Source organism: Numida meleagris, chromosome 3 (assembly GCF_002078875.1).
Source record: "Numida meleagris isolate 19003 breed g44 Domestic line chromosome 3, NumMel1.0, whole genome shotgun sequence".
In the NCBI taxonomy this organism is placed as follows: domain Eukaryota; kingdom Metazoa; phylum Chordata; class Aves; order Galliformes; family Numididae; genus Numida; species Numida meleagris.
This window is the reverse complement of record NC_034411.1, coordinates 88,743,358-88,762,191: the sequence shown is the minus strand read 5'-3', so window position 1 is coordinate 88,762,191 and position 18,834 is coordinate 88,743,358. Positions and strand designations below refer to the sequence as shown.

Below are 18,834 nucleotides of genomic sequence, written 5' to 3'. Positions count from 1 at the left end.
TGGCTCCACCCCTTCTGGTCACACAGGTGAATTGCCTTCACTTGTGCTCCCAGGGCTGACTGGGTCTTTCCTCCAGGTGCTCTGTCAGTGGTTCAGGCTGTGACTCAGCAGTTCCCATACAGAGGTTCAATCCATTGCACAGATAACAATTTCTTCACCCAGGCAATGGATCGGTGTTCTGCCAAAGGTTTCTGCATGGAATTTGATACCAAATCTCTAGCATGCTAAATTTCTCCAAATATCTGTAGCTGTCCTTTGGTCAAGACAACAACTTCTTGGCATTACGCTTGAAGCAGCAATGTATTAAATCTGTACAAACCCACTATAGAGTTCAGGCAGAGATCATCAAAAGTGTTTTAATGATTAAACCATGTCAAACATTAACAACGTAGGTATACTCAGATGAGCCAAAAGTTTATTTCTAGCACATTTAGATAGCCTATTTGGAACAGTATAGCTGCTGTACTGAGCTATGTAAAGACTCTGCAAACCAGTACCTAGAAATGAAGACACACACACGAGTTTCGATAATGTAAACATGACAGACACTGTCTCCTTCAAAACAAGGAATGAAAACCCACAAGGCTAGCAGGAAAACTTATTAATTCCCTAAGAGATGTGCAAAAAATTTTAAAAAGGTTTAATTTAAAAAAAAGAAAAATTAAACAAGTTAAAACTGGCATTTATATAAATATCAAAAATAGCTAAACTTGAGCAATGCCAACTGAACATCTTGCACAATTCCATTTTTCAGAGCTTAGTGAACGAGATATTCATAAGCCAGGCTCCACCATGGCAGATACCAGAGTAACATCCCAGCAACAGATATGGGCTTTGCAGCATCTGGCTCCTCATATGTGCAAGGCAAGATTTTACAGGAGCAACTTTTAGAAGCTCTCTAAACAAATCCGCAGATAACAAGCCAAGACATTACTGGTGACATACACAACTCACACTACAGAAACAGACATCTCCAGCACATTTCAGTAACACTTAAAAAACATTACCTATGACTTAGACCATTTAATTTTGCTTGTTTGGGAAAAGATGTTTGTTAGGCACATTTCAAAAATGAACATATGCTACATGAAGACCAACACAGATACCAACTTAAATGCAGACGGTTCCATCAGAAAAGCATCCTTCTGTCTTCGTTTTTAAATACACTTCTGGATATGTTACAGATTTAAACAGTAGCTCTTAAAGTCTGGATATGGCTATGGTAACAACACTTGAAATTCTGCCAGTTTCCATATTAAAAAACACTCTTCATTTAGCATTTAAGAATTCCCAGAAATAAGAAAGAGAAAATAAAAGATGGGACCACCCTGTATATACCCTAAACCTTAGAGACAAATATTGAAGTCTTACTGGACTGAGTAAGCGCCAATTAATTTTACAGTAGTGACATACTTCAAATAAAAAAATAAGATCTATTAAAAAGGTAAAATAACTTTTCCATCTGGTTTGTGACTGTTTAGTCTGTTAAAGCCAAATATACAAAACTAAATGCACCATTTCTAATTTCACTGTATCACGTAAGAGATACTTAACACTGCGTATCACATACAGACCAGTAAAATGATAATGGATTCTTCTACATGACTTTTTAATAAAAAGTCAGTCAACTGAAAAGCTGAAACGTACCCTAATTTTTAAACCAGTAATAAGCTTTGGGCCCTGCTTTTTAATTTAAGGCATGTGTGTTTAACTACTGAAACCAGCATCATACAAATTACCTCTACAATCACATGCATGATCTACAGTAAAAAAAATGGAGTTTAGATTACAGTGTTTTCAAATTGTGAATCATAATTCAGCACCTATCATATTGACTAGTAAGGCAACAGCAGTGTCGTATACTACAATAACACTCCCTTCCACAGTCTATAGCGGGGTCAGTGACAGCCCAGAATTATTTTTAAACTTCAACCTACTTTTATGTTCTGTATACAGTTTCTAGGGTGTTTGCACTGGTTAAGTCCTACATAAGTCACACTATTCTAGGCAGGAATAGTTACAGTAGCCATTAGAGTATTAGTGCACAACTCTTATTGTGCTTTTACAATCAGATGATTTTGTTGTTGGGGTTATCAAAATGGTTTTTCAGTTTGGTCTTCAATCCTTCCTTTGTTTTCTTTGTTTCACATTGTTCTCAAGGGAAGAAAAGCTGTTTGTGTACCCGTTCACAGTAGCTGTAGAGCCATTCTGATACTCTTTCCTCCTCGAGGATGCCTTCTTGTTGTAAGTCTAGAATATACAGAAAGACACACGGTTTTGCTTAAACAGATTTAAGACAATTTTCTCACAGCAGCAATTCAAGAAGCACAAAAGTAAACTTGCATCCGTCATTTCTGAAGACCTTGTGCTGGTGGCAGAGTCTAACAAGCTAACATTTTTTGTCTATGAGGCTATATTGTGTGTTTCATTCATCACAAGAAGAGAATTAGTTCACTGGCAAAGAACAAGGACTGTTGTACGATGGTAGCATTGGCAGTACTATGTTAACAGTAAATTAGAAGCAGGAAAGCAATTTTATGAGCAGACTATGGCACAAGAATATACTCAAAATGACAAGGGAGGAGGGAGGTTTGATGCACTGCAGGTGGCTGTCTCCAGCAGTGCCAGAGCAAGAAGTGGGTAAACAAGAACAGCAAGGGAAGTTTCAGAGACAGAAATATGAAACAAATTTGCCGCAGCGGACTTGCAAAGCAAGAAAGAAGTAAAAACTAACAGCTTTCAGGAGACTCGGGGCACAAAAAATTACTGACAGTGAAAAAATATACATGACTTAAACTACGTCAGAGAGGTTCCATTGCCTGATGAGAAGGCATTTCCAAAGTGTGCACGTGAAGGAAAATTAAAATATGAGAAACACGATGAAGGAAGTAGAGTACTATTTGGAACATATGATCGTGTTTAATTAGCATGTTCATATGCAGGAAGTGATATGGACCACGGGACTGATTTTAAGAAATACCTAAAGAAAAAAGTGAAGAGTGTTTCAGAAAAGTGAAGCCTACTATGTTTTCTCCTGTCACAGTCACTGTCACCAGACCTGAAATGTTCAGCTCCTTAAAGAGACCTTTAAAATAGGTAACAGAGTTTGTTTGGGTTCAGTAGATCATATAGGTTTGATTTCCTGAAGATGGGTACATCTTTGCCCAGAGCCTGATTATGACCTACTCTGAAAAACATAGATTGAGTCTAAATCTGTTCAGACATGAGACAAATATCACAGAAACACAATTCAAAATGCTAATTTTCCATATAGAAAATGCTTATAAAGGTGAACCCAATCAGAGTTTTGTATGCTGATAGTTTCAGACATTTCCCAGGAAATAAACTAAGCATTTACCCTTGTAAAAATAGTAGGGAACAATTCCTTTATGCGCTTCAGAGGTTCACAGGCTGCTCTTTTATTTCAGAATGAAAAAGCTTCCTAAATTAAGCTCCTCCTCTCCCTTACCTGCAGTTAAAATTGCATTAGTAAAACGTGTTTTTGTGATACTCTGCTTAAAGAGCTTTCTAATAGTTCTGAATTTTGTAGACAACACATCCGAAGTTCTCAAATTTGTGCGTAGACAAACAAGTATAGTAAATTAAAAATGCATCCATGTTGCTGAAAGAAAAAGGGTACTTCAAGCAGACCTTTCTGTAAAACAGCTTTCCAATGATACAAAACGAGCAGAACGCTACAAAGAATCTATGAGTATTACTTTTACCTGAATGTAGAAATTTGTGAAGAGGATAATCAAAGAAATCATATAAAAAATCTGGAAATACAGCCAGCCCTGAGGAAACGCACATGGCCAAACAACACCACAGCTGGTCTGGAAGATTGTCAGGACAAACTGAATCTGGGGACAGAAAAAACAAAACAAAACAAAAACAACAGAGCACATTAGTGCAAGAAGGGAAAAAGTCATTACTGACCAAAACTTATTTAGGTATTTCCAAAACAAGTCAAAAAAAAAAAAGCTAAGTTTGATGCTTTTATCTTCTCTATTTTACTAAAACAAAGTAAACATGATTTAGCAAGACTTTCAGGTTGCGATTTTCTATTGTTTAATTTTAGAGCATTAGTGTATGTAGAACTGGTTTATAAGTACCCTAGGGAACAAAGACCACCACCTCCCGAGCGAGACCTCACCAGGGTTTGACTCGGCCAGCCTAACACAGTAGCTCTGCAGAAGACCTGGGGTCACCCCTCCCACAGGCTGAGACCACCCTATACATGGCTCCAGTGAAATAATTTTAGGTCAAAAACTGCACATACGAAGCAGAGAAGTTGAGGGAGTGGGAGCATGGAAGAGGTCAGAGGTTCATTACACCTGTTTACAACTATCTTTAGTTTTCTCTTTTGGAAAAAAAAAGTTTGGGCTTATGCGCTGCAAAGGCTTTTAGGCAAAAATATCATCCTTACGTGAAGGCTACCAGATTAGGGAATGTTTATTTAAAGAGAGAAAGACAGCTCTGTTCTGCTGTTTTGCTGGCCTAATAGTTATGCATGCAGAGCAGGCAGGGAAGTGGAAGTGCTGTGACAATGGCCAGGGGAGCAGCTACACCGCAGAGGCACTTGCACTCTGCAGCACTCAGACAGCACGGATGAAGAACAGGCCCCAAATCTGGAAGGGAAACAAACCAAAACAAAACAACCCACAGAAACAGTGCTAAGAAAAAAGATTTTGAGAATCGAGCTCTGAATTGCTGATAATCACCAGCAAATGTGAAAACCTAATCACAGGTCTGAGAGGGAACATGCAAAGTGGGGAGAAAAAAAAAGAATAAGAAAATAATAATTTAAAAAATCTCTAGGCTTTGTTTTCCCCATCTATAAAATGAGGAGAACAAAATGCCTATGAGCATTTCCTTGTGCAGCTCTGTCATGTTATACACATCAGAACACGTAGCATCACTGCAGCATGTGCCTCACCGCTTAATTTCAGTGCTCTTTTCACCCCCAGTCCACACCATTCAGGCTTCATCACTGTGCACCCAGGAAACAATACAAATGGATGCAACGGGCACAACACAGAATTACAAGTGAAAAAAAATCTGCCCATTTAAAGTGCGGAAGGAGACCAGAAATATTGAAGAGTTTTTAATAAACCATTTGCAACCGCATGCAAAAGTGGGACAGAAAATCCATTGTCCTGCAGGACAAGAATGAAGGGCCTTGTTAGTTGCAGACTGTGTCGCACCCCGCTTCTGATCAGCCCTCTCAGCTTCAGCTTGAGCAACAAGCACCCTGAGGGGCACACGAGCTACGTGGGCTCCCTCCTCTCTAGCTCCCAAGTCCCCAAAAACTCAGCAGTGTGATTCCCAAACACCTCTTGCCACACAGCCTGGGGAGACAGAGAAAGATCCTACTAAGCTGCTCAGCACTGATTTGCGTATGCCGTCAGTTTCTCCCTCCCTTTTGCCCTGAAAACAGTACAAACACAGGGGCAGAAGCTGGATTTCTAAAGTGATTTGGGTGCCTGAAGATGTAAAAGCCATTAGATTTCATTTCCCCTTCTACCCACGCCAAAATTTTAGGTCAGTAAAAACAAAAAGATCCCATTGAGAATACAAGAACCTGCTGAAGCGCTACAAGAACTCATCACTCACCAGCTGCCCCTGAGTGATGTACTTCTTCCACCACAGATAAGGACGCATCGCTGGAACAGCCGACAGTCCATAGTAGGAGTACATGAGGACATGGATAAAGCTGTTCAGTGTGGCACCAAAATAAGCTGAAACAGCAAAGGAGAAAGAAAGTACACTGAATTACCAGGAAAATGCTGTTTCACAGAACCAAAAGTTCAAAATGTTACTATTTAAAATATGATTTCTCTTAGAACAAAGGCAAAGAACTCCACTCCCCTGAAACTTTTTATGTTGACTCAACTGAGTGTTTGAGATGCTTTGCAACTGTGTGCTCTGTATCAGCCTTTCTGATTTTGTTTGCTCTATTTATTATTTTTCTACACTTCATCTTCTCAATAGGAAGCTGATAAAAACGAGTCATGTAAACGTGCCCAACAATCCATAGCTTCTCCAATCTAATTTTAGTCCAATTTCACTTTCTGGAAGGGATTCTATTTTATCATTTATAAGCAAAAGAAACAGGTATCTTCTGAATGTGAAAGCTAACCATTCTATTTGTCCTTGTTTACAGCATCTTTAGTCATCAAATAAATTTCAATTTTAACTTAGCACCAACCTGCGTGGTACTAGATGACCAAGCATGACACAGAGATTGGTAAGGAAGAAGAAAAACACATCACCAGAAATAGCACAAAAGTATTTTCAAGACCACAAAAACTCAAGATAGACTCTAAGTACTTGTACTTTTGACTGTTCTATAAACAGAGATTGACTTCTTTAGAGGAAAATGTGGTTCTGGATGCACGCTTCCCATAAGTTCAACATTACTCACTGTTGTGCTAACAACACAAAACAAATGTGAGTTTCTATGTTGTTTGGCTGGGAAAGCAGATTCCTGAGCAATCCAGCTACTTGGTCTGCACTGCTGTTAGTTCACATTGAAAAGGTTTCTCTCGGATGAACATTCAAGAAAGCCAGAATCTATAAGTTGCACATCTGAACCACAACTAAACCATGCCAATACAGTTAGTAAATTAGATGCCAGCTAAAAACAAAGGAAATTAAAGAATCAAAGCAAAGTTGCCAGAGGTTAGAAGGATTTAGACAAGAGAGACATGGAAACCTTTCACTTAAGATGCATTCAGTCAAATTCATTAGTGCTCAGGGGAGAACAACTTTTTAATTGAAATCATTTGTTGTGGTTACAAGTACAATGAGATTGATTTAAGAAAGTAACGTCGCAAGTGAACTTTACAGATTTGAACACACGTGTCATTATTTGACATCTTGCAGCCAAAACAAACTTCTGGTCCTTACTTGGAAAAAAGTACTGTTTCATTTGAGGGTCTCCAAAAAAAGAGAAAGCAAGGCTGATAGGTGTCAGTCCTGGACTACTGCAGCGGACAGATGTCACACTGACAAGCAAAATCTTCAAGCTACATAGTCATGTATTTTCCAGACACTCCGCAGGCATCTTAATATCTGCAAGAACTAGCTGCAATTCAGCAAAGTGGCTTAATATCAGAAACAACACATTCTGTGGCTGAAGATACCAGAAATGTTTGATCTGACCAAATGAAAACCAAAACAAGGCCTCTGATACACGCATACCCCACCATAACCCAGTACTTACAGTGACCACAAGGCACCCAGTTCATAACAAACCACCAAATATTCAGCATCGTTGCATGGTGATAGACATGCAGGACAGTGATCTGATGATTATTTTTCCGCAAAATGAAAAAGAAAGTATCCATGAACTCAATGAGTTTGGAGAAATAGTACCACCAGAGGACACGTATGATCTAGAAAGGAGGAAACAAGTTTTAGAAGTATTGCTCATTGTGACCAGACAATATTTAGCAAACTATGGCAAAAAATGTGCTGTAGTGCTGCCTGTAAAGGCGATGTCTGAGGAGAAATCATCACCATCTCATCCCCCCAACAGAGAACAGACACACAGTGGCCAGATACAGACTGAAGACCAACTCTGTTTTTTGAGCTGGGAACATATGAAAGTGTAAATATAATAATTCACTGAAATTGTAAATATCAGTGAATATACTGTTGATTAATTCCTGTGTTTGACTATGCATCACCCATCCATATTGTGGAAGGAGAAAAAACCATACAGTTTGAACAAAAACTGCATAATTGATACCATTCTGCTTTCTACTTACATTCAAGGAGATGATTTAAAATGTAATTAGCTTGAAGTCTTGATTACATTACCTTCATATCAGCTTCACCTCCACTGTGTGTATCCTGACAGTAGAAATTATATCCTCCTTCCCATACTCCCGTCACCAACTGGGGAGAGCAAAGAACAAAGTGTCACTCAGTGCCAACACCGTGCCTCGCAGTGAACGCGCACCCTGACAGAAGCTTTGGGAGACACCTGGTGACAAGGCATCCGTGGACACCTCAATGAGACACTAGGCTGGGTTTCAGCTCCAAACAGTAAGTGAATCATAACGGAGAGTGAATTAACAGATAATTATAAACATTATTAACAGATAATAATAAAGATTATTAAGAATAAAAATAAAAAAGATTAACAGATAATAATAAATAAAAATAGGAGGGAACACTCTATCATATCCTACATAGCATGTGTTTGGTATGGACGTTCTAGACAGATTCTTAAGAAATACACTTCAGTTAACAACTGATGTTTTACCATATTTTGATTCTTCGGGATCTTTTTAAACAAATCCCTCATCCCAAGCACATTACAATCTTCACTGTCCAAGTGATTTCCTCCAAAGTATCTGCCACTGCCCACCTGACTTCCTGACATATCAAACAATACTTCAAATATGACAAAATTACTTTGAAGGGTAAAGATCAGCTAGCTATCAGTCAAGAGAGGGGAGCGAGGAGCCCTTTGCCTGGGGCTGGCTGAAACCAAGGTAGAATCCAGATCCAGCTGTCAGCTGCCCGTATCCCACTCTTTTCCCACAGCTGGCGGATCACGTTGCTGTCCCTGAGCATTGTGTATGAGGGCTCATGGGGAGGAGGCAGACTGCAAAGGGAGAGGCTGAAACAGGCTCTGAAGGAGTCTGGAGGAAGGGGCAGATGGAGGAGCACCTGGAAGGGGAGATTTTGAGGGTGGGACCTGAGAGGGCAGCAGGCGTGAGGACACGAGATGAGAACAAGTGTCTTGTCTCACGCCATGGTCAGGAGGCAGCTTTCTATTTAAGCTATTTATTTTTAAAACCAAGGAGGATGCCCCAGTGGTTCTGGCCTCTGACTTTTAGGAAGCTGCCATCAGTGCTTCTATTAAAGTAATAATCATGACAGATCTTGCTTGATGTCTACAAAGACATCTTTCCTCTTGGAAATAGCATTAGAATAGGAATAACAAATTTAGACTACTACCAAGCATAAAAAGTATGGGAAGGTAGCCGAAAAAAGAAGCTTTTAAAAGCAGAGACAGACATCCTGCACAAGTGACTTGTCCATTCTTGGCCTTACCTACACTCATGGAGAATTAAAAAAAAAAAAAGGCTTTGTAAAGCCACGGTTAAAAACTCATTATACCAGAAGTCATTTAAAATGATTAGTTGATTAAAAGACTACAATAACTGCCGCTATTAAACGCTGTCCAGAACCGTGAGTGGGAAATTAACTCTGAAAGGTACAATAAAGATTATCATTTAAATGACCTTTTCCTAACATTATTTCTTTCATGGCTCATTTTCTCCCTAAATTACCTTTAAAAATGCCCAATCAGTCTAGGTCATTATTTTAGACATCCTGAGATAGTATTACGGACACTATTCAGTGAGGGAAAAAAAAAGACATCCAGTTATACCATAACATATAGACCTGAAATTACTTCTTGTAATGGAGAAAAATCAATATTACCATGCCCCAGTGACAGCAAGGCCGCCTTGTGGATCAACAGCAGACCCAAGCAATTTCTCTATCCAAGCAGCGAAGAGAACTCACCCAGGTACCAGCTACCTCTGGACAAGCCTTACACTGAGCTGCTCTGATGGCATTGTGGGAAAGCCTGTAGGGTTTCTTGGGTGCCTGCTTGTCCACCAGACAGACCACATTGTGCTGTAATAGTGTTGCTAAGAGCCTACAGAGGTTTTCGTACAGTTCTCACAGTTCAAAGAAAGGTGAGAAACAGAGGAATAATCACTATGTTTGCACTGTGATTATTCCAAACAGTGAGGGTCGGCCTCCATCTCCAATTCTTCCATGAACTCCTTCAGAGCAAAGGCTAGCACAGTGACACCCAGGGGGCTTTCCCTGCATGGATACAGGTTCACTACCTAAAGCTTGACAGAAGGTGTCTGGTTTGATTCTGCTCTTTAAAGAATAAATGCATCAGTGTGGATGTAGGTAGCTTCAGTCAAACTCAAGTATTCCCTTGTTTCCAGAAGAGCATACTGTAATATGCTAGGAGTGGTAGTGTTATTCCTCAGCCATAATGCTTTAAATGGCATAAGCAAAGCAACATTTGTAGGAAACAGTAGTTATCTTTTAACATAGAAACGGCATAGTTACAAAATTTAAGCCTCCCTTTCCAGAAGAAACTAAGAGGTCAAAAGCTGCCATAAACTGATACCACAGCTTAACTTTGCTTTGAGCAACACACGGCACCCATAGGTAATGGTTTTCCAGAGGGAACCAGCTGCTCTACCACTATTTATTACACCCACAGTAGTTTCAGCACATGCTGGAAGGCTTCAGAAAACAAAAAACAATGGGTTGCTCTGAGACCTGACCAACAACGGTTCCCAAACGGCTGTGTTGTGTACAGAGCTGGGCACATCAATGCAGAAAACGATAAATGGAGCTATTCTCTTAAAATGTAGGTGTCACAAATTGTCAGCAGGTGCATTTAAGTCATTCCTTGTGCTTGCTGTGGCCTGCTCCTACCTCCTGAGCCCTCCTGCAGCTGCTCCAGGCCCAAGATGGCCCTTCTCGGCAGGCTGACCCTAGGAAGTCCTCCAGCTCCAGGCTGGCAGGAGCCCAGGCCTGCTAATGGCACTGCTGATCCATGGCCGCAGGCATATCTTCTCTTGAGAAATTAGCCTGTCTAGAAAAGGCTGACTGTAATGATTTTCAGAGTCTGCAATTTTTAAATGACATTCCAAGAGGACAGCTCCTTCATAATCCAGTTAAAATAGCACTCCAAGTCAATGTTAAGTTCTTCAGCCCCAGGCAAAAAAACTGCACTTCGAACTCGCTTTTGTGCTTAAGTAGGATTCTCTTCCTTCCCCCAAACGTCCATTTTTATATTACACTTGTTTTGTTGCTGAATTCCTCAAAATGCTGTAACATGCACTTTTTATCACATCTGCTACCCAAATGAAGCAGCATACCTACACTTCTCTGAACTGGCTGTAGGAGAGGGCTGGTGGGGAAAGATTGTGTGTTCTGATACCAGCCAAGACCCGAGCCTGGCTATAGACAGGTGCTTCAGATGAAGAGTGAAGACAAAGAGATTGCTTTTAGGAAAGTGAGCCCTCATCACAGGCCAGTTTCCTCAAACAGAAGTCTGTGCAGACCAGATCACTCAAGCAACCTTGCAAACACACCAGAATAAAACAGTTGCATTTACTGCATGCCCGGCACTCGCGTGTGGGATCAGCTCCCTGCCAAATGCACAGCCAGAACTCAAGGAGAGCACTGTGTTGGAGGACAACTTCACTCACAAGCTCAGAGAAAAAAAAAAACAACGCGAGTGAAGGCAGGATTGCCTCTATGGCTTCAGCTCCTCTGGCAGCTTGCCCAGATGGAGTGCTTGAGGAGCAATGTGAGGGCAGTGCTGATGTCCTTCACTGCATTCAAGTTTGGGGTTTAAATAACGCACCTGTTAATGACTGCTTCCAATTACAAAACTGATGTTTCATCAGCTTTTTGGGTAATTAACACTATCAGAGCCCACATGGCCTCTCTCAATGATTAGGCACTGTGTATTTACATAGAACAAAAAACCTGCTTTTTCCCTCTCACGAGCATGTCCTCCTCCTGTGGTACTGGCATGATGATGCTGTGCTTAGAGGGCAGTCAAGAGGAACCTCTCCCACTCCCCCGAGCATGCCTTGCCTCTTAAATTACCTGGGACAAGCAGCCCACTGCTCTGTTTTGCTAGTACCAGAATGGACCCTAGCTTTGTCCAGTCACTGAATGCCAGAATAAATAATTCACAATCATTATGTAGATAAAATACTATCTAGAAACCCTAAATAAGAAGATTTTCAGTGATTTTAAAATAAGGTTATACTACACTGCACCAGAAGACCAAGTGAGGCAAGAACACAGTAGCTGGAATTATGCAAATCCCACACTTTTTTTTCCATGTTATTGCATACAAACATTCAGATGAAAAGGTTAGAAAGCCATCTGGGTCACCTTTCTCATCCTGGTTGGGAGTATGCCTCACTTTAATATCATGCTTTGGTCACACAACACTTAAACTGAGCTGTGATGCTATGATTCACAAGCTGAACCATGACAGCTACAACTCAGGAGAAACTCCCAGGCAGGAGCTTAACAGCAAGCTATTAAAACAGTTTATTTTCAGACAGGATACTGAACAAGTTTGTATGTGGTGCTGTTTTATGACTTTCCTCAAACTAGGCCTGATAAAAGTTTAGTTCAGCTGAAATAGAACATGATGAGGAAGGTATTACACCTCCCTCTTTTCTTTTTTTGAATGTTCTTTGTCATCATTTTAGCTTGAAAAAGAACACGTCATGAAGTGTGACTGATGGTCACTCATCCTTCACAGCTAAATTTCAGCAACAGATGTGGTCTCAGTGAGGCTGCTGCTGGCTTTGCGCTGACATGGGTATTACAGAGGCACTCACTACAGCCAGCAGATGTACATGAAGTTTAGGAATCTGACTTTTTCCCTATCACCTGACCCTTTGGCTCTCATCCTGCAAACAGCAAGCAGCGTAGTGTTATGTCAGCAAGGCTGTCTGCTTGTAACATTTTAAGGGATCAGTCCTTGCTGCAGATCACTGCTTGCCCCCAAGTCACAGAATCACAGGGGCTGGAAGGGACCTCTGGAGATCTTCTAGTTCAACTCCCCGCTAAAGCAGGTTCCCTATAGTAGGTTGCACAGGGAAGCATCCAGGTGGGTTTTTAATATTTCCAGAGAAAAAGACTATCTGGGCAGTCTGTTCCAGTGCTTTGTCACTCTCACTGAAAATACTTTTTTTTGTCATGTTTGTATGGAATTTCCTATGCTTCAGTTTGTGCCTGTTGCCCCTCACCATCTTGCTGGGCACCACCGAAAAGAGCCTGGCCCCATCCACTTGAGTGCCATCCTTTAGATAAGCATTGACAAGATCCTCTCTCAGTCTTCTCTTCTCCAGCCTGAACAGCCCCATGTCTCTCCTTGTGAGGGAGATGCTCCAGGCCCCTCATCACCTTTGTAGCCCTGAAGTCCAGCACACCCTTGCTGCATCAGCAGGGAAGCAGCATGGAATGCCCACAGTAAAGGACATCCAGCGGTCTTCTAAGGCAACACAGGCTACAAAAGAGCACACTTGCCTATAAGATGATCTCAAAAGCATTTTGTTGTAACTGTTACGAGTTATCATGAGTTTATCATGAGTTGACATAACACTACAGCTTTGTGTATTTCTATTTATAAGAAGAATGTATATTTACAACGGTACCAACAAACATTCACATAATCTTATATTAAGAGCAACATTCAAACTGATGTGAAGTATTTTACTTTATAGAAAGCATAAAGCTTGATACTCACTGTGTTTTAATTGTGAAGAATGAGACAATGTAAAAGCTATTCAGGTGGTCACAAGTATAAGGAACTTCAACATAACCTTTTCTTAGTAACCTATTCACTGTTAGCAAGAAAAGTTGTATAAAGGCCTATAATCAACAGTCCAAATCTTTTCTATTGTTTAAATTTATGCAGTAGTTTTCATTTGGAAACTATGAGAATTATTGCAAGTATTCAGTAAAAGAAGATTGGCTATTCTTAGAATTTTATCCATACTTAGTAAAACTGAGAGAAGTTGGCACTTGTAAACCTCTAATATAAAGACTGGAAGTTAAAATAATATGAATTATTGTATAAGTAATCTCTGCATAAACTAACATTGTAGATATTGTCGATGAAACCCACAGCAACACCATGTGTTAACATGTCAATAGACAAATTCTGTATGCACTCCTCACACACTCACATTTAGAATATCCTGAAAGGACGATTAGAAACATAAGCAAACAGAGCATACAAATTGTTCTAAGTACCTACTGAATCCCACAATGCTCACCCTGAAGAATTAAATATCAAAATTCGCAATAATCCAAATCAATACAGCAATTTTGACTAAACTCATCACTATACAAGAGAAATTGCCTTTTAGTTTAAATCACTTCCTACCTAAATTCATCTCTTGAAAGACTATAAACTACAAACTTTTAAGAATTACAGCTTGCGTGTATTTCTAAGCAAACATCCCCCTCTTCCTCTCAAAGAAAGCAGTAGTTTTAGTTCTTGTTTGTAATCCTATGTTGAAAATGAAATAACTCCTTACAAAAAGGAGAAATGCTTCTCGTTAAAAGCAAGCCACAGTGTTCTGTACATTAAAACCACATGCTGCACCATTTACTGACCTCATTCTTATTTAAATTGCCATAGTTTTCCATTTTAACGTTAATCAAAGGCATGCAATTCCAATTACAAGCAGTTAAATTGCTCTGTGGAAGCAGAAAACTTGCTAGAGCCTAAATCTTTGTTTTGTTAGAAAAGAAAATAAGTCCACGGAAAGTCCAATTCAGTTTGAAATCTATTTTGTTCAGATTTTAACATTCAAGAACAGATGAATCACATCTGTCTAGATGCAATTGTTTCAGCAAAATTAAGAGGACACGAGAAGCAACTCCAAGCTTACAGAAACAGATGCAAAGAGTGTGATTAAACACATTTAAATAAGACACATTTTGCACTCCAAAACAAGATATAGTTTTGCTACCAAGTATGTTGTACAATCCATCAAAGCAATCAAGTTAAGCCCGTCTTCTAGGCAACAAGAGTATTCTTCTCTGAGAAGTGACATCAAAGAATGGTGCAACATTTTTGCTAATGTCTTCCCAGGTTTAGGAGGACTATCTTCACAGATCATTTTCAACATAAGCCAATATAATTAAAACAGACACTGCAAAATAACCCCAATGCAATCCTTTCTCCTACCTCATAAAACATATACAGAGAAAGCAGTGTGAGTCCAAGGTTGTAGATCACTAGAATACCCCTGCATGAGAATGGTTGTTTGTTCCGCATGTACTTTGGTCCTAGCCATACAATTAGTAAGTATAAGACTGAGAAGATAAAGGTAGGTGTATAATTCTCCAGAAGAAGCCATCCTTTTACTCTGGGATCTGAAACAAACAAACAAGCAAAATTACAAACACTTAGACTTTTGTACGGGGAAGAATTCAATGCATTCAGAAAAATCTTTGCTCAAGAACAATTCTAGCGCCAGAATGACCATAGAAAGATGAAGGAAGAACAGCAAGTCTTTTTATCAAGGGCTGTGTTATTATTACAAACAACTTCAGAAGCAACATTTCAGTTATACAGTTGTTAAGAAAACAGGAATCTTCGTAAGTCAAAAAGATATTTCTAAACTATTATCTAATTATTATGAGTGAAATACTAACTACTGCTCAGAAGCTTCATCCATCCTGAATACCAAAGATGAGTTTAAATTATAAAGCAAGCTTCAGCAGTCTTCTCTCCCTTCTTCTCTCAAATCAACCTTTCCAAATAGCACACTCTTTATTCCTTCATAAAGCCAGCAAAGCTAGGAGTGAAGTGGACACCCTGAGGTTCTCAGTGGATGGTCCTGATAGTTTTTTGTAGTCTGCACTGTGTCAATACAAGCCTAACTAGATTAACAAATGTGCTACTCGTGTTACTTAAATTTTGTAGTCCTTGTGTTAGCAATGAAACATGAAACAGTCAGTCCTGTTTGACTAACCAGAACAGCTGGCAAAATACAGAAGAAGTACATAAACTCCTCAGAAAAAGCACGTCAACTGCTCACAATGAGCATTTCAGAGAAATGCCTGAGACAAGTATGTCACACTTTTTTCCACAGTGACTGCTGAACTACAACAGTGTGGTCCCTACCCAGTAACAGCACAGCATTTAACTACCTTCACCTAAGCCCCGTCTAAAGGACAGAAGCCATGCTTGGCAAACCATAAACTAGCAATGTCTTCATTGTAAAGGAGTCAAATGTGGAACCTGAACGTAAGAAATAAGGCCTTAAAATGTAGGTTGGGAAATGGCTAAGAAAACCTGGGAATTGTTTGCATTTGCTGCCTTAATTTTCAAAACATGGCAAATACAGGCCATGCGCAAGCACAGACAGTATGTTATATTACAACATCCTGACTAAACTGAACAGCTTTAACATGAAGATGAGCACAACCGGGGCACCAAGCAACTCAAGAGCAAGCAGAAAGCACTCTCTGAAGGATCAGAGACCTGTTCCACAGCAGAGCAGGAACTCCCCAGTGGACCTCGTCAGGCGAGGCAACAGCAGGAACTTCACTTGGATAGAGAAAGAGGGTAGGGAGCAGGAGGAAATATGCTACCGGAACAGGAAGAACAAGCACTGAGCAACACCACATAGGTTAACTATGCACGCCAGTTATGGGATCACACCAAGCCTGGATGAAAGCCCTCACTTAAGGACACTGTCTGCTCTGGTGCTAATGCCTCTCCCTTTAGGCTCAGCAGGATTTCTGCTCTCCACTTGTGAACTTTTTTCCAGTGAAAAAAACCACTGTTTGTTTTAAAAGAATGGTTTCAAAGAAGCAATGCATTCTAAAAAATACTTTTTTTTTTAATTTCAGTGAAAACTAATTAAGCAGCTTCAATTATGAGGATAAGAGTATTTTTATTTCATCAAATGCAAATTCCAACAAGACTTTTTTTTCCAATACAACCTATTATTAACTTCTAAGACAAAACCTGTAAAGACCTGAGTGAGATAAGTAGGTCACTGAGGCTAACACTGGCATGTAACTGCTAGTAAAAAGAACAGCATCTCTGATTGCTGTAGCTGAAAAATTAGCAGCTCTCCAGGTCAGAAGAGAACAAGCACTAAGACATTACAAATTTATTATAGAATCACACATTATGTTGCTCTGTAGATACTAAGAAAACTGATCACTTTTTAAAGTCAGGATGCTAGAAATGTTCTTTCTTCTACTCCCATGTCTGTACTTTTGCATCAGTTATACTATTTTATTTTCTGAAAAAGCCTACCTCTGGGTCCAAGCCAAACATCCAGGTAGCTATTGATTGTTTTATCCAGACGTTCCATTCTACAATCTGGTGAAATGGAAGAATGAAGAGAAACTTAGTTATTTTTTACTGTGCAGAAACAGCTTAATTATCTGAATACCAACTGCTAGAGTTAACAGAGAAAATACTAATATACAAAAATTGCAGACAGATACTAGACATTATTAGCACGTATCACGTACAGAAAACATATTCTAGTGTCAGAGAGCCACAGCTGTAAAGACGTGCATTTAATCACAGATAAAGAAACACAGAGGTTTAAAACAATAAGTTCAGATTAACCCAAAGATCTTTCTAGTTCAGTATTTTAAGAGTATAAACATAGGATGAGAATTTGCCAATTTGCCAGATTGCTCTACAAGGAGGAGGAGGGTTGGACTTTGAAAAAAACAGCAACATTGAAATCCCCAAATAAATACTGTGAAGCTATTTTAACAAAGAACTTCAAATAGTTGGCAACACTAGCTGGGGAGGAGAAAGGGAAGGAAAAATGCGAGAACTGGCTCTCTGTCACTTTGTGAATAGGTGATTGATTACAGCTGTGATTAATAGCCCATAAAACTAACAGATGAACAACTATGGAATAACAGAGAGCTGCACAGGCAAGGAAGGAAAATATTGCAATTCACAGCATGAAGATCTTCACTTCCACTACTTCCTTACAGGCGAACTATTATGAAGTAACACTCCTCAGATAGAGGAGAGACCCATAGGATCATCGACTCCAGATCCCAGATCCACACAGGACCACCCCAAATTCAAGCCCAATGTCTCAGAGCACTGTCCAAACGCTCCTTGAACTCCAGCAGCTCAGGGCTGTGCCCACTCCCCTGGGCAGCCTGTTCCATGCCCATCGCACTCTGGTGCAGACCCTTTCCCTAACCCCCAGCTGCCCTCCCCTGACACAGCTCCATGCTGTGCCCTCGGGCCCTGTCGCTGTCACCAGAGAGCATTGCTCAGCGCTGCCCCTCCGCTCCCTGGAGGAGCTGCAGCCGCCATGACACCTCCCCTCAGCTCCTCTGCTCTGGGCTGAACACGCCAAGGAACCTCAGCCGCTCCTCACACCTCTTGTCCTCCAGACCCTCTTCCACCTTTGTAGCCCTCCTTGGGACACTCATGAAATTCTTATGAGAAGAGGAAGAAACTTTCTTTTTGCTTTTATATATACATATAATTTCCTCTTTTCTATGCAGAATTCCTTCTAATATCTTCAAATTGTAACTCCTGGGCAGAGCTTTCACTAAAATAATTTTGCCCATTTTCAGCAGGATAACTTTCACTTCCTGATGTTTCTCTCCCCTTAAGTACTTGCATTAACAGCAATTTTTAGTTACACGGAAATAATGCTAGCAACCCATAAAAGGTCAACATACAGTGAAAACTGAAACCATTATGCAAGTTTTCAAGTTTGTATACAGCTAACAACAAAGAAATTAATCTTTTTTCTTTTTTTTTCCTAGCTAAGGAAACATCTTACTTTTACCTGTTAGAACTCTGTTTTTAGGATATTTCTGATTTACACAAGTTAAATGAAGATTATGTCGGCTAGGACTGACACCTCAATTTCTCCTGAGGGCAGCAGAACAGCAAAGCAGGATGCCAAGGAGATGCGGTGTGCAGGGTCCCGCACAGCCCAGTCCACCTCTGTGGCTGCCTGCAGGGCAGGCGGGGCTTCAATTTCATTTCAGCTTCTACTCCCCATGAGACCAGGAGAATTAAATGGACTAGAATGTATTTACATCACTTGTTGTTCTCTATAACCCCATATCCTTTCCACCACATTGTAACCTTGAGGCTACAGTACTCTTCGAGGATTTCTGGCTGTGCCCCAACCCCATCTTTACACATTGCATTTTCAGGGACACACAAAAGAGGACTTTCTTAATCTGTGCACACACAGCCATTTCTAATGTTTTGAA

The 18,834-nt window shown here is 40.2% G+C and overlaps 1 protein-coding gene across 4 annotated transcripts in view; it reads right to left on the bottom strand.

The window, feature by feature from the left end:
- ELOVL5 (ELOVL fatty acid elongase 5) overlaps window positions 331-18,834 on the bottom strand; it is a 38,960-nt gene continuing 20,456 nt past the window's right edge. For all 4 annotated transcript variants that reach the window (XM_021391253.1, XM_021391252.1, XM_021391251.1 and 1 more), the window contains exons 2-8: window positions 16,877-16,942; window positions 14,789-14,976; window positions 7,825-7,902; window positions 7,226-7,397; window positions 5,614-5,738; window positions 3,726-3,860; window positions 331-2,250 (exon numbers count right to left, since the gene is read on the bottom strand). In XM_021391253.1, the coding sequence (XP_021246928.1) occupies window positions 2,119-2,250; window positions 3,726-3,860; window positions 5,614-5,738; window positions 7,226-7,397; window positions 7,825-7,902; window positions 14,789-14,976; window positions 16,877-16,934 (888 nt within the window). In that variant the 5' untranslated portion in view covers window positions 16,935-16,942 and the 3' untranslated portion in view covers window positions 331-2,118. The remainder of the gene's footprint in view (window positions 2,251-3,725; window positions 3,861-5,613; window positions 5,739-7,225; window positions 7,398-7,824; window positions 7,903-14,788; window positions 14,977-16,876; window positions 16,943-18,834) is intronic.